Genomic DNA, 15,652 nt, shown 5'->3' with positions numbered 1-15,652 from the left:
GTTCTTGGTTCAAAACATTGACTGTTTATTCCTCTACATAGAAATTGTTGAGTTCCTCCAGCATTTTGTGTGTGTTACTCTGGATTTCCAGCATCAGTAGAATTTCTTATGTTTAAGAAAGGAAGGAATGGCTCTCTGAATGAAGGAGTGTTCTTCAAGTGGATGCGGGATATCCATGGGAGAATGTCCAGTGAAGATGGGTGCATGGAACCGAGAAATAAGAAGAGAGGGGTCATTTTGATTGGATTGTACAATAGTTCTACCCCACACAATACCCAATGAGAATTGGATTGCAGAGAAATGCAAGAATAGGCTTGCAAAAGTAATTTTACCTTCCCATATATTGACCTGGACAACTGTAGTATTAAAGGATTAGATGGGTAGAATTTGATAATTATGTCCAGGAGTTTTCTCAAGCAGTATGTACCTGATGGCATGAACATTGATTTCTCTAAATTCTGGTAATTTCTTTCCCCTCTCCTTTCTTTTCCCATTCCGGTTTCCCTCTCACCCCTTCTCGTCTCCTCACCTGCTTATCGCCTACCTCTGACACCCCTCCTCCTTTCTTTTCTCCTAAAGTCCACTCTCCTCTCCTGCCTTCTATTCGTACCTCCCAGCTTCTCACTTCACACCCCCACCCACCTACTCTCACCTATCACATACCAGTTCGTACTCTTCCCCACCCCCCATGTTCTTATCTGGCATCTTCACTATTCCTTTCCAGTCCAGATGAAGGGTGAAATGTCGACTGTTTATTCCCCTACCTAGATGATGCCTGATCTGAGCTCTTCCAACATTTTGCGTGTGTTAATTCAGGTAGCCTTCCTAGAGAGGGGGAGAGGCACACTGGACCTCCTGTGAGGAAATGAGGCTGGGGCAAGTGGCTAAGGTGACAGTGGGGAGCACTTTATCAGCAGTGAACTTTAGTTTATTAATTTTAAAGTAGTTCTGGAACAAGGTAGGACTGATCAACAAGTTAACATCCTACACTAGGGCAAGATTAATCTTGACGGCATAAGACAGGAATTTACAAAGGTTGAGTGGGGGAAGGGATGTTCAGCAAGTAGGAGGCTTTGGAAAGTGAGAGGGGGAAATTTGAGCCACCGTGAAGGGCAAGTCTGGCTGATAAGGGTTCTGTTCAGGAAAAAGGAGGAAGCATATGACAGGTACAGACATCAGGGATCAATGAATTCCTTGAGTGTTAACAGATATAAAATGGAACAGTTCAGCACAGTACAAGACCTTTGGCCCACGATGTTGTGCCAACCTTTTAACCAACTCCAAATAGGAGTACAGGGTGTAGGGGCAGACTGAAAGAAATAAGCAGGGTTAAAAGGGGACATAAGATAAACTTGGTAGATAGGGTAAAGAAGAATCCTGAGAGATTCTATCAGTACAGTATGTAACTAGGCAGAAAATGGGTTTCCTTATGGGTAAGTGCTGTTGTTTCTGTAGAGCCACAGGCAATGAGTGAGGTGTTAAGTATGTACTTCTCATCTGTATTTAAGACCATTAGACCATAAGACATAGGAGCAGATTTTGGCCATTTGGCCCATTGAGTTTGCTCCACCATTCAATCGTAGCTGATCCTTTTTCCCCTTGCTCAGCCCCACTCCCCGGCCTTCTCCCCATAACCTTTGATGTTGCGTCCAATCAAGAACCTATCAAGCCCTGCCATAACAACCTGGCTTCCACAGCTGCCTGTGGTAATAAATTCCACAAATTCACCACCCTCTGGCTGAAGAAATTTCTCTGCATCTCTGTTTTAAGTGGAAGCCCCTCTAACCTGAGGCTGTGCCCTCTTGTTCTAGACTCCCCACCATGGGAAACATCCTTTCCACATCTATTCTATATACAGTATATAGGCCTTTCAGCATTTGAAAGGTTTCAATGAGATCACGCCTCAGCCTCTTAAATTCCAGAGTACAAATTCAGAGTTGTCAAGCATTTCTTGTATGATAAACCTTTCATTCCCAGAATCATCGTTGTGAACCTCCTCTGGACCTTTGCCAATGCCAGCATATCTTCTTAGATGAGGAGCTCAAAACTGTTCACAATACTCAAGGTGAGGCCTCACCAGTGCCTTATAAAGCCTCAGCATCACATCCCTGCTCTTGTATTCTAGACCTCTTGAAATGAATATTAACATTGCGTTGGCCTTCCTCACCACCGACTCGAATTGCAAATTAACCTTTAGGGTGTTCTGCACAAGGACTCCCAAGTCCCTTTGCATCTCTGACTTTTGGATTTTCTCCTCATTTAGAACACATTTATTTCTACTACCAAATTGCACGACCATGCATTTTCCAACATTGTATTTCATTTGCCACTTTCTTGCCCATTCTCCTAATCTGACTAAATCCTTCTGCATCCTACCTGTTTCCTCAATACTACCTGCCCCTCCACCAATCTTCATATCATCTGCAAACTTAGCAACAAAGCCATCTATTCCATCATCTAAATCATTGATATATAGCATAAAAAGAAGTGGTCCCAACACTGACCCTGCAAAACACCACTAGTCATTGGCAGCCAACCAGAAAAGAATCCTTTTATTTCCACTCACTGCCTCCTACCAATCAGCCAATGCTCTAACCATGCCAGTAACTTTTCTGTAATGCCATGGGCTCTTAACTTGGTAAGCAGCCTCATGTGGCACCTTGTAAAAAGCCTTCTGAAAGTCCAAATATATAAAATCCTCTTTATTGCCTTTATCTGTCCTACTTGTAATCTCAATTCAAACAGTTTCAGCAGGCAAGATTTGCCATTAAGGAAACTATGCTGACTTCCCCTGTGTCAGCAAGTACTCCATATCCTCATCCTTCACAATTCACTCTGATATCTTCCCAACCATAAGGTCAGGCTAACCGGTCTATAATTTCCTTTCTGCTGCCTTCGTCCTTTCTTAAAGAGTAGGGTGACATTTTCAATTTTCCGGTCATCTGGCACCATGCCAGAGTCCAATGATCCTTCAAAGATCATTACTAATACCTCCACAATCTCTACCTCTTTCAGAACCCTAGGCTGCAGTTCATCTTGCCCGGGTGACTTGTGTGTCCTTAGGTCTTTCAGCTTTTTGAGCACCTTCTTCCTTGTAATAGTAATTGCACTCTTTTCTCTTCCATCTCTCCCTCAACATCTGGCATTCTGCTAGTGTCTTCCACAGTGAAGACTGATTTACCATGGAGAATAACATGGAACCTGGAGAATTCTGGGAGGAAACAGTGATGTCCTGAAACTTGCTGATGTTCTGAAAAGAGGAGATGCTGACGTTCTTGAGGGGCATAAATGTGGATATGACTAAGTGTATCCTCGGACATTGTGGGGAGCAAGGGAAGAAATTGCTGAGGCCCTGGCAGAGATATCTTTATCTTTCTCAGCCATGGGTGAGGTTTCAGACTGGATAATATTTTGCCTTGATTGAAGAAGAGTTGCAAGGACAAGGTAGGAAATACAGGCTGGTGAGCCTGACATCAGCAGTGGGGAGGTTACTGAAGGGGGTTCTGAGGGAGAGGATCTACCTGTCTACCCACTAGCACAATGCCTGAAACTTGAAAGAGCTAGGGCAGAAGTGAGTGTAGTTATTATTACTAAGGAGAAGGTTCTTAAGAAGCAAAAAGGCATAAAGCTTGATAAGTCACCTGGACCGGATCGGGTACACCCAGGTTCTGAAAGAAGTGGCTAAAAAGATTGTGGAGGCATTAGTAGTGATCTTTCAAGAATCACTAGTTTCTGGAATGGTTCCGCAGGACTAGAAAATTGCTGGAGAAGGGAAATCGTAGGCCACTTAGCCTGTCTATTAAGGATGGGGTTTTGGGGTACTTGGAGGCACACGATAAAATAGGCCAAAGTCAGCATGGTTTCCTTAAGGGAAAATCTTGCCTGCAAATTGTTAGAATTCTTTGAAGAAATATCAGGCAGGATAGATAAAGGAGAGTCGGTGGATGATGTATACTTATTTTTTTCAGAAGGCCATTGACGTGTTACTGCACATGAGGCAGCTAAACAAGATAAGTGCCCATGGTATTACAGGAAAGATGTTAGCATGGATAGTAGATTAGCTGACTGGCAAAGAGTGGGAATAAAGGGGGTTTTATGGTTGACAGCCAGTGACTAGTGGTGTTCTGCAGGGGTCACTATTGGGTCTCCTATTTAAGAAGGGTGAAGCAGCAGAAAGGAAACTATAGACCTGTTAGCCTGTCATCAGCGGTTGGGAAGTTGTTGGAATCGATTGTTAGGGATGAGATTACGGAGTACCTGGAGGCACATGACAAGATAGGCCAAAGCCAGCATGGTTTCCTGAAAGGAAGATCCTGCCTGACAAACCTACTGCAATTTTTTGAGGAAATTACAAGCAGGGTAGACAAAGGAGATGCAGTAGATGTGGTGTACTTGGATTTTCAGAAGGCCTTTGACAAGGTGCCGCATGTGAGGTTGCTCGGCAAGATAAGAGCCCATGGAATTACAGGGAAGTTACTAGAGTGCATGGAGTATTGGCTGGTCGGCAGAAAACAGAGAGTGGGAATAAAGGGATCCTATTCTGGCTGGCTGCCGGTTACCAGTGGAGTTCCACAGGGTCAGTGTTGGGACTGCTGCTTTTTATGCTGTATGTCAATGATTTAGACAACAGTATTAATGGATTTGTGGCTAAATTTGCCGATGATACAAAGATAGGTGGAGGAGCGGGTAGTGTTAAGGAAACAGAAAGCCTGCAGAGACTTAGATAGTTTAGGGGAATGGGCAAAGAAATGGCAAATGAAATACAATATTGGAAAATGTTTGGTCATGCACTTTAGTGGAAGAAATAAACGGGCAGACTATTATTTAGATGGGGAGAGAATTCAAAATGCAAAGGTGCAAAGAGACTTGGAAGTCCTTGTGTAAGATACCCTAAAAGTTAGCCTGCAGGTTGAGTTGGTTGTGAAGAAGACAAATGCAATATTGGCATTCATTTCTAGAGGTACAGAATATAGGAGCCGGGATGTGATGTTGAGGCTCCATAAAGCACTCGTGAGACCACACTTGGAGTGTTGTGTTCACTTTTGGGCTCCGTATTTTAGAAAGAATATACTGACATTGGAGAAGGTTCAGAGAAGATTAACAAGAATGATTCCAGGAATGAGAGGGTTACCATGTGAGGAATGTCTGGCAGCTCTTGGGCTGTGTTCCCTGGATTTCAGGAGAATGAGGGGGGATCTCATAGAAACATTCCAAATGTTAAAAGGCCTGAACAGATTAGATATGGCAAAGTTATTTCCCATGGTAGGGGATTCTAGGACAAGAGTACACGACTTCAGGATTGAAGGACGTCCATTTAGAACAGAGATGCAGAGAAATTACTTTGGTCAGAGGGTAGTAAATCTGTGGAATTTGTTACCATGAGCTGCTGTGAAGGCCAAGTTATTGGGTGTATTTAAGGCAGAGATAGATAGGTTCTTGATTAGCCATGGCATCAAAGGGTATGGGGTGACAACAGAGGAATGGGGATGAGTGGACGAAGTGGATCAGCCCATGATTGAATGGCGGAGCAGACTCTGGGCCAAATGGCCTACGTCTGTTCCTAAATCTTATGGTCTTATGGTCACTAATTTTCATATTATATGCCAAAGATGTGGGTGATGGAATTGATGGCTTTGCGAGCATGTTTGGAGACAATATGAAGATAGATGAGTGGCAGGAAGTGTCAAAGAAGAAGGGAGTTTGCAGAAGGATTTAGACAATAGAAGAAAGGGCAAAGAAATGACAGATGGAATATAGTGTTGGGAAGTGTATGGTATGGTCATGCACTTAGGTAGAGGAAATATAAATATTGACTATTTTCTATATGGGGAAAAAAATAAAGAAATCAGAGGTGCAAAGGGACTTGGGAGTCCTCATGCAGGATTCCCTAAAGGTTAACTTGCAGGCTGAGTCCGTGGCGAGGTAGGCAAATGCAATGTTAGAATTCACTTTGAGAGGACGAGAATATAAAAGCAAGGATATAATGCTAAGGCATCATATAAAGTATCAGTCCGACCATACTTGGAGTATTGTGAGCAGTTTTGAGCCTCTTATCTAAACAGGATGCGCTGGCATTGGAGAGGATCCAGAGGAGGCTCACAAGAATGATCTGGGAATGGTAGGGTTAACGTATAAGAAATGTGTGATGTCTCTGTACTCATTGGAGTTTAGAAGAAAGTGGGGATCTCATTGAAACCTATCAAATGTTGAAAGGCCTAGATAGAGTTGATGTAGAGATGATGTTTCCAATAGTGGGGGTTATAGGACCCAGAGACAGTCTCAGGATAGCCTAAGAATGACTTAATTCTACTCTTATGTCTTATGGGGGAGTGGCGGGGTAAAGATGTGTCTCTACCAGTGGGAAGTGTAAGGCAGTCCTTCCCTCTTCTAGTTTGCTTGGGCAAGATGTAGCACCTGCTTAGTCCCTTGATCAGGGTCAAGTGAAGCCATGGAGCAGGTGGTGGATGGTCGTATGAGCAACTGGTACATTTCAGAAGTCCTGGTTTTGCAACCACCGACACCAGGCAGACAATCTCTGAAGTGTATTGATAATGGCTGGGGTCACCCATCTTATAAAGACACTGTCCAGAAGAAGGCAATGGTAATGCACTTCTGTAGGAAAATTTGTCAAGAACAATCATGGTCAAAAACCATGATTGCACAGATCATATAACGTGGCACCTAATGATAATGATGTCTTGTGGTCCTACAGTGATAGTCATTATTCCTGCAGTCTTGATTGAAAAGCTACAGAACCTGGCCCTTTATACCTCCCTCTACAATTGGATCCTCGACTTCCTAACCGGAAGACCACAACCTGTGCAGATTGGTAATGACATTTCCTCTTCACTGGTGATCAACACTGGCACACCTCAGGGATGTGTGCTTAGCCCACTGCTCTCCTCTCTCTATACACATAACTGTGTGGCTCGGCACAGCTCTAATGCTATTTATAAATTTGCTTAAGGTACAATCATTGTTGGCAGAATCTCAGGTGGAGACGAGAGGGGTACAGGAGTGAGATATACCAACTAGTGGTGTCACAACAGCGACCTTGCACTTAATGTCAGTCAGACAAAAGAGCTGATTGTGGACTTCAGAAAAGATAAGACAATGGAACATGAACCAATCCTCGGAGGGATCAGAACTGGAGAGAGTGGGCAATTTCAAGTTCCTGGATATCAATATCTAACCTAGGCCCAACACATCAATGCGGCTATAAAGAAGGCAAGACAGTGGAGTTTGAGAAGATTTGGTTTGTCACCTAAAACACTCAAACTTCTGCAGACGTACCATGGAGAACATTCTGACTGGATGCATCACCGCCTAGAAAGGGGGGGGGGATGGGACTACTGCATAGGATCAAAAGAAGCTACACAAAGTTGTAAAAATTGTCATCTCCATCATGGGTACTAACCTCCGTAGTACCCAAGATATTGTCAAGGAGTTGTGCCTCAGAAAAAACCTCCATCATCCAGAACATCCCCTCTTCTCATTGTTACCATCAGGAAGGAGATGCAGCCTGAAGACACACTCAACCTTTCAGAAACAGCTTCTTCCCCTCTGCCATCTGACTCCTAAATGGAGATTGAAACCATCAACACTACCTCACTTTTTAAAAATTAACTCTGTTTTTTACAACATTTTAAATTTAATTATTTAATGTACACACATATATACTTACTACAATTTACTTGTTTTTTCTATATTTATCATGTATTGTATTGTTCCGCTGCTGCTAAATTACCAAATTTTGCAACATATGCCAGTGATATAAAACCTAATTCTGCTCTTAAGTGATTTAAAAACATAGAAAACCTACAACACAATACAGACCCACGGCCCACAAAGTTGTGCCAAACATGTCTGTACCTTAGAACTACCTAGGCTTTACCCATGGCCCTCTATTTTCTAAGCTCCATGTAGCCATCCAGGAGTCTCTTAAAAGACCCTATCATTTCCGCTAGCAGCTCATTCCATGGATTCACCATGCTCTGCATTTTTTTTTAAAAACTTACCCTTGACATCTCCTCTGTACCTACTTCCAAGCACCTTAAAACTATGCCCTCCCATGCTAGCCATTTCATCACTGGGAAAAAGCCTCTGACTATCCACACGATCAATGCCTCTCATTATCTTGTACACTTCCATCAGGTCACCTCTCATCCTCTGTCGCTCCAAGGAGAAAGGGCCGAGTTCACTCTACCTATTCTCATAAGGCATGCTCCCCGATCCAGGCAACATCCTTGTAAATCTCCTTTGCACCCTTTCTATTGTTTCCACGTTCTTCCTATCGTGAGGCAACCAGAATTGAGCACAGTACTCCAAGTGGGGTCTGACCAGGGTCCTATATAGCTGCAACATTATCTCTTGGCTCTGAAACTCAATCCCACGATTGATGAAGGCCAATGCATCGTATGCCTTCTTAACCACAGAGTCAACCTGTGTAGCAGCTTTGAGTGTCCTATGGACTCGAACCCTGAGTTCCTTCTGATCCTCCACACTGCCAAGAGTCTTACCATTAATGCTATATTCTGCCATTATATTTGACCTACCAAAATGAACCACCTCACACTTATCTGGGTTGAAGCATCTGCCACTTCTCAGCCCAGTTTTGCATCCTATCAATGTCCCATTGTAATCTCTGACAGCCTTCCACAATATCCACAACACCCCCAACCTTTGTGTCATCAGCAAGTTTACTAACCCATCCCTCCACTTTCTCATCCAGGTCATTCATAAAAATTACAAAGAGTAGGGGTCCCAGAACAGATCCCTGAGGCACACCACTGGTCATCGGCCTCCATGCAGAATATGACCCATCTACAACCATTCTTTGCCTTCTGTGGGCAAGCCAGTTCTGGATCCACAAAGGAATGTCCCCTTGGATCCCATGCCTCCTTACTTTCTCAATAAGTTTTGCATGGGGTACCTTATCAAATGCCTTGCTAAAATCCACATACACTACATCTACTGCTCTACCTTCATCAATGTGTTTAGTCACATCCTGAAAAAAATTCAATTAGGCTCGTAAGGCACAACCTGCCTTTGACAAAGCCATGCTGACTATTCCTAATCATGTTATGCCTCTCCAAATGTTCATAGATCCTACCTCACAGGATCTTCTCCATCAGCTTATCAATCACTGAAGTAAGATTCACTGATCTATAATTTCCTGGGCTATCGCTACTCCCTTTCTTGAATAAGGGAAAAACATCTGCAACCCTCTAATCCTCCGGAACCTCTCACGTCCTCATTGATGATGCAAAGATCATTGCCAGAGGCTGAGCAATCTCCTCCCTCACTTCCCACAGTAGCCTAGGGTGCATACTGTCTGACCAGGTGACTTATCCAACTTAATGCTTTCCAAATCTCCAGCACATCCTCTTCCTTAATATCTACATGCTCAAGCTTTTCAGTCCACTGCAAGTCATCCCTACAATTGCCAAGTTCCTTTTCCATAGTGAATACTGAAGCACTGATTTGGCAGGACATTGTGGGCCAAAGGCCTGTTAAATACTGAATTGTTCTGTGTTCTAATATAGGATGGATAAAAGGATCAACTTTATATAAAAAAGCTATTTATAAAAAAATGATAGCATTAACATTGCAAAATCACTGTTCAATAGATGTCCAATTATCACCTGCTGAATTGGACATCAAATTGGATAATGGTTACAAAGGAAATTTTTGAAGGGATTTTCAGAAGGAATAGTGAGTGGAGATTCTTACGGAGAATGAGTGCAAGCAGAATTATCTCTCGGATCGAGGATTGATGTATAAGTGTCCGCACTGCTGGGACAAAGGGGATCTCAATGATCAGACACAAACAGGAGTCAGTGAGGCATGAGGCTTGGGGAGGATGAGAGCTGTTGACCAAGATGTTGTCATTCCCAACAGATGAGTGGAAGAAGAAAGTGAGTGAGTCGTATGCAGTGGCGATCGAGAAGCTGCAGGACGATCAGCGCATTAAGGAGAGTGAACTGGTAGAACTTAAGCACGTCTTCAGGTGAGGAGGAGATGACTGGGATTGTTGAGCAGTTCAGCAGAGATGTCGTCCCTGGGTAGGGAAGGATCCTACATCACACTCTGCCCCACCACCCACTTCTCCTCCATATATCCTCAACCCTACCTTACATTGACTTATTGACTGATGACAACCTCAGCCATTCTAGAATCCCTTCCACAGTCCAGCACCTGTTCACCCTCCCTCACTCTCCTGACCCAATTCCTGCACCCCCACCCTCTACAGATCTTCAACCCTGCAGGCCATCCCCAACTCCCTCCCTCCCATTCTCACTGTGCCTCCTGCTCCTTACAGCCCCTACACCCCTCCCCATCTCTGTAACCCCATTGGACCCCTACACAAATCCCCATTTCTGTAACCCTTTTAGGAACCCTGCACCACTTCCAGTCTCTGTAATCTTCTCAGCCCCTACACTTCTCTCTGGTTCTGTAATCCCCTCAGACCCCGACATCCTTCCCTCTCTCAGTAAACTCCTCCCTACTCTCTGCCCCTGCTCATCTCTATAATCCCCTCTGTCCTCTATACCCCTCCCTGTCTCTATAACACCCTCTGGCCCCTAAACCCCTTCCTGTCTCAGATGCCCTTGGCTCCTCTGAGAAGCTGTCTGAACAGTGCCCTGGTGAAGAGGTGGGGTGTGTGGGTCTGATGGGGATGACTGCACTAAAGGTGCTATATAAGTGCAAGTTACTGTTGAGAGGGTCACACTTTAACTATGGACCCAGTGGACTCCAGAAGGTTATGAGTGTCCCGGTTAAGTCAGTGACGGTGGCCATGTTTGTAGTCCTGGAGTCATCGCCACAACCCAGGTCCTTGAGTCCACTCACCCCATGCTGACCATGAAGCACCCTTCATAATATTGTAAATTTGATAACTTGATGTCTCATTCAGAGATCCCCATGGTTCTGCATCAGGCTGTCTGTAGGCTTATATCTAATGCAATCTTTAAACCCACCAGGGCCCTGTTTCCCACTCTCTTTAAACCCATTAGGACCCTGTCTCCTGTTCCCTTAGGGTCCCGATAGGGGTAATCTCCTGCTCCCTTTAAACCCACCAGGACTTTGCCTCCGGCTTCCTTTAAACCCACTAGGACCCTGTTTCCTGCTCCACTTAAATCCATTTGGACCCCGTCACCCACTCCCTTTAAACCCTTGGGGGCCCCATTTTAATAGAGGGGTAAGAGTGGGGGATTTGGACTGGAAAGTGAAAAACACCACTTTCCACAGTTGACACTGGCCTGGTGTCGCTCTCTCTGCAGCTCGGATGAAGCCTTCGGCAAAGTAAACATGAACTACCGGACGGAGAATGGACTCTCCCTTCTTCACCTCTGCTGTATTTGTGATGGTGAGTCCCACTCAGCACCCCCCTACTCCTGTGTGGGTGGAGCAGCTCCTGTACAGCCAATACCCAGGTGTTAACATTCTCACCTCATAGGCAGACCACAGTGTGGTTTCACACCCCCCCCCCATCTCTTCCAACGCATTCTACTATGTCTACAAAGTCCATCATAGGTAAAGCCCTCCCCACCCCATTGAGCATATCTTCATGGAGAGCTGTCGCAGAAAAGCAGCATCTATCATCAAGGACTGCCACCACCCAGGTCATGTGTTCTTCTCACTACTGCCATCAGGAAGGAGGTACAGGAGCCTCGAGGTTCAGAAAGAGTTATTACCCATCAACCAGAGGTCCGTGAGTCAGTCCTCAGCAGATGATCAGAGGTGGAAAGGGTCATAAACTTTAAATTCCTCAGTATTTCAGAGGACTGTCCTAAGCCCAACACAAAAGTGTAATTAGGAAGTAAGAACAGCAGTGCCTCTACTTCCTTATGGGTTTGCAAAGATTTGGCATGACATCTAAAACTTTGACAAACTTCCATAGATGTGTAGTGAAGAGTATATTGAATGGTCTCTTCATCTCATTCTCAATATTTATTGCTTAATTATTTATTTTTTATTATTATTTTGCGTGGCTTGTTTCTGTGTATTTACTGTGAATGCCCATAGGAAAATGAATCTCAGGGCTGTACATGGTCACATATATATGTACTTTGATAGTAAATTTACGTTGAAGGTTTTGAACTTTGAATGCTGGTGACCAACCAGAGTCTGCCTCCTTCAGAATTTCAAAGCAAATTTATTATCAAAGAGTGTATATGTCACCAAATACAACCCTGAGATCCATTTCCTTGTGGGCATTCATAGTAGAACAAATGAATGCAATAGAATTAATGAAAAACTACACACACACAAATTCTGACAAACAACCAAAGTGCAAAAGAATACAAGTTGTGCATATAGAAAAATAAACAAATAATAATGATAAATAAATCATACTGAGAGGATCAGTTGTAGAGCCCTTGACAGTGAGTTGTGGAATCGGTTCAGTGTTACATTGACTGAAGTTATCCACACTGCTTCAGGAGTGTGATGGCTGAAGCACAGATCTGTAGGTTGTGGAATCTGTTCAGTATTGCAGTGAGTGAAGTTATCCATGATGATGGTTCAGGAGCCTGATGGTAGAACCACAGAAACAGGTAATTCCATGCTGACCCTTTTTGTCCATCTACTTCAAAGTAAGTTCAAACTTCAAAGTAGATTTATTATGGATAAGTCGCCAGGACCGGATAAGATGTACCCCAGGCTAAAGATTAAAAATGAAATGACAAGTACCTGGGAGAACAGGATCAGAATCAGATTTAATATCACTGACATATGTCATGAAATTTGTTGTTTTGGGGCAGCAGTACAGTTCAATACATATCAATTAAAACTATAAATTACAAAGTATATATTTTTTAAAAATCAGATGTGTAGTGCAAAATGAGGAAAAATAGTGAGGTATTGTTTGGGAGTTCATTGTCCATTCAGAAATCTGATGGCGGAGGGGAAAAAGCTGTTCCTGAAACGTTGAGCGTGAGTCTTCAGACTTCTGTACCTCCTCCTTGATGGTAGCAGTGAGAGATGGGGCATGTACTGGGTGATAGAGGTCTTTAAGATGGATGCCACCTTCCTGAGGCACCACATTTTGAAGATGTCCTGCATGCTGGGAATATTGGACATGTAAACCTTCCCTTGGAAATCAGGTCCCCCCCCCCCCACCCCATGCCTCAAGTCAAACTCAACCAGCTATCAACAGAAAAACAATGAGTCAGAGTCAGATTTAATTTCACACGTAATGAAATTTGTTGCTTTGCGGCAGCTGTACATTGCAATGTATAATAATAAAAACTATAAATTAAGTATATAAATTAAATAAGTGATGCGAAAAAGAGGAAAATAAATAGTGAGGTATTGTTCTTTGGTTCATTGTCCATTCAGAGATCCGATAGTGGTGGGGAAGAAGATGTTCCTGAAATGTTGAGTGTCCCTCTTCAGACTCCTGTACCACCACCTTGATGCTAGCAACTAGAAGAGGGCATATACTGGTCCTTATTTATGTGTGCTGCCTTTTTGAGGCATCGCCTTTTGAAGGTATCCATGATGCTGGGAAGGCTAGAACCCATGATGGAGCTGGTTGAGTACAATCTTCCACAGATGTTAATGATCCTGGTCAGTGACCCCTCCATACCAGACGGTGATGCAGCCAGTCAGAATGCTCTCCATGGTACATCTATAGAAATTTGCAAGTGTCTTTGGTGACATACCAATTGTCAAAAAATCTACCACATTTTACCATATTTTACTGTAAGATAATTTACCCAGTAATCAAACAGAAATAAAGTCACAGACCTTGGTATATGGCTAAGCCACAGGGAGCTGTTGCCTTACCACTCAGTCAACTTCAGGTTACATCTTAATTTTATACAGTAAAAGTTTGGACAATAGCCAACAGCTAAACATACTTATTCAATGAATTCAAGAAGCACTTGTTAAGTATCTGCCAGTCTACACATGTTTCTGTGCGGTGCACAACATTAGAACTGCATATCCATATTCACTCCCCCTATTAGCCAGCCAAAGGTCGCCAATACCTCTTTATTGGCATGACCTATTGTTAGCTCGCACAAGCAAGACAGAGTCTGCATCTTATCCTGTCACCCTCTGACCCAAATCTTGGGCAATGCTTAGCTAGTCAAGCTTGACAACAAAATTTAATTCAAAATTTAATTTTTTCCCACACCAATTCTTCTCATACTCCTAATGAAATATAGTTGCTGTCATACCTTCTTTGTACTTCCATCACAGTTGAGTCCAGGGTAGATCCTCAGAGAGGTTGGCACCCAGGAACTTGAAACTGATTACCCTTTTCACTGCTGATTCTTCAATGGAAGTGTGTGTGTTCCTTCAACTTCCCCTTCCTGAAGTCCACTATCAACCCCTTGGTCTTCTGACACAAAACTTGAAGGAAGTAAGACTTTGTTTTACTTGATTGTACTGGCAGAGGCCCATTCAGTCCATTGGGGCAGTTCTGGCTCTGTGAGAGGTCTTGCCATCCACCCCACCCCCTCCCATATGCTCTTCCCTACATCCCTGCACTCAGGAGCAGAGGAAACAGGAGCAATAAGTGGTCACTCAGCCCTTCAAGCTTGTCCCATCAATCATAGCGTCATAGAGCACAGGAAAACTGGACTGTGCTGAACAAGATCCATTTTGGATGCATTTGGCCCATATTTCTCTAAATCGTTCCTATCCATTTTACTGTCTCAGAACCTTGTAAATGTCATTAATGTACCTGTCTTGACCATCTTCTCTGGCAGCTTGTCCCCTGTACAAACCACCCTCTGGTTCTCTGCCTTCTAATTTTGAAGTGCAGGATTAGACCTGGGCGTTCAGTGTTCATGCTGTAGTTTGTTAACAGGTAACAAGGCACACGTGAGGACCCTGATGCTGAAAGGTCTCCGCCCCTCTCGGCTCACCAGGAACGGATTCACTGCTTTGCACCTAGCTGCGTACAAGGTGAGTGTGATAGTGGGACAGTAGAGTCTCCACACAGAGCCGCTGCGTCCTGGCTCCAGAGACCTCCAGTTTAAGATGTAAGATTGTTTATTGTACATAGAACACAGAATACGGCAGCACAGAACAGGCCCTTCAGCCCACTATGTTGTGCTGACCAGAATCAGGATTATTATTACTGACAAATTTGAAATTTGTTGTTTTGCAGCAGCAATAAAGTTTAAAAAATGCTATAAGTTGCAATAAGAAATGCAAGAACTATTTATGCAAAAAGAGAGCATAAAAATGGTGAGGTAGTGTTCATGGGTTCATTGTCCATTCAGAAATCTGATGGCAGAAGGGAAGAAGCTGTTTTCTAATTCACTTCAGGCTCCTGCACCACCTCCATGGCTGTAGGTATGAGAAGAGGGACATGAACTGAATGATGGATGCCCCCTTTTGAAGGTGCCCTCAGCAGTGTGGTAGTGAGTGCCCAGGATAGAGTTGGTTGAGTTTACAACTTTCTGCAGCTTTTTCTGATCCTGTGCAATGGCCCCTCCGTACCAGATGATGTTGCAACCAGTTAGAATGCTCTCCACGGAATCTCTGTAGACACTTGCCAGTCTTTCTTGAATAAGTGCTGCGGAGGCCAAGTCATAGGGTGTATTTAAAGCAGAGGTTGATATGTTCTTGGTATCAAAGGTGACTGGGAGAAGAAAAGAAAATGGGGTTGAGAGGGATGCTAAATCAGCCATGA

General features: G+C 43.7%; 1 protein-coding gene across 5 annotated transcripts in view; it reads left to right on the top strand.

The window, feature by feature from the left end:
• tnni3k (TNNI3 interacting kinase) overlaps nt 1-15,652 on the top strand; it is a 125,765-nt gene that overhangs the window by 19,011 nt on the left and 91,102 nt on the right. For all 5 annotated transcript variants that reach the window (XM_073062482.1, XM_073062479.1, XM_073062478.1 and 2 more), the window contains 3 exons: nt 9,901-10,009; nt 11,283-11,368; nt 14,822-14,919. In XM_073062482.1, coding sequence (XP_072918583.1) covers nt 9,901-10,009; nt 11,283-11,368; nt 14,822-14,919 — 293 coding nt within the window. The remainder of the gene's footprint in view (nt 1-9,900; nt 10,010-11,282; nt 11,369-14,821; nt 14,920-15,652) is intronic.

The sequence above is a fragment of the Hemitrygon akajei genome, chromosome 12 (genome assembly GCF_048418815.1).
Source record: "Hemitrygon akajei chromosome 12, sHemAka1.3, whole genome shotgun sequence".
In the NCBI taxonomy this organism is placed as follows: Eukaryota; Metazoa; Chordata; class Chondrichthyes; order Myliobatiformes; family Dasyatidae; genus Hemitrygon; species Hemitrygon akajei.
The sequence above is the reverse complement of the archived record's forward strand: the minus strand, read 5'-3'. Positions and strand labels throughout refer to the sequence as shown.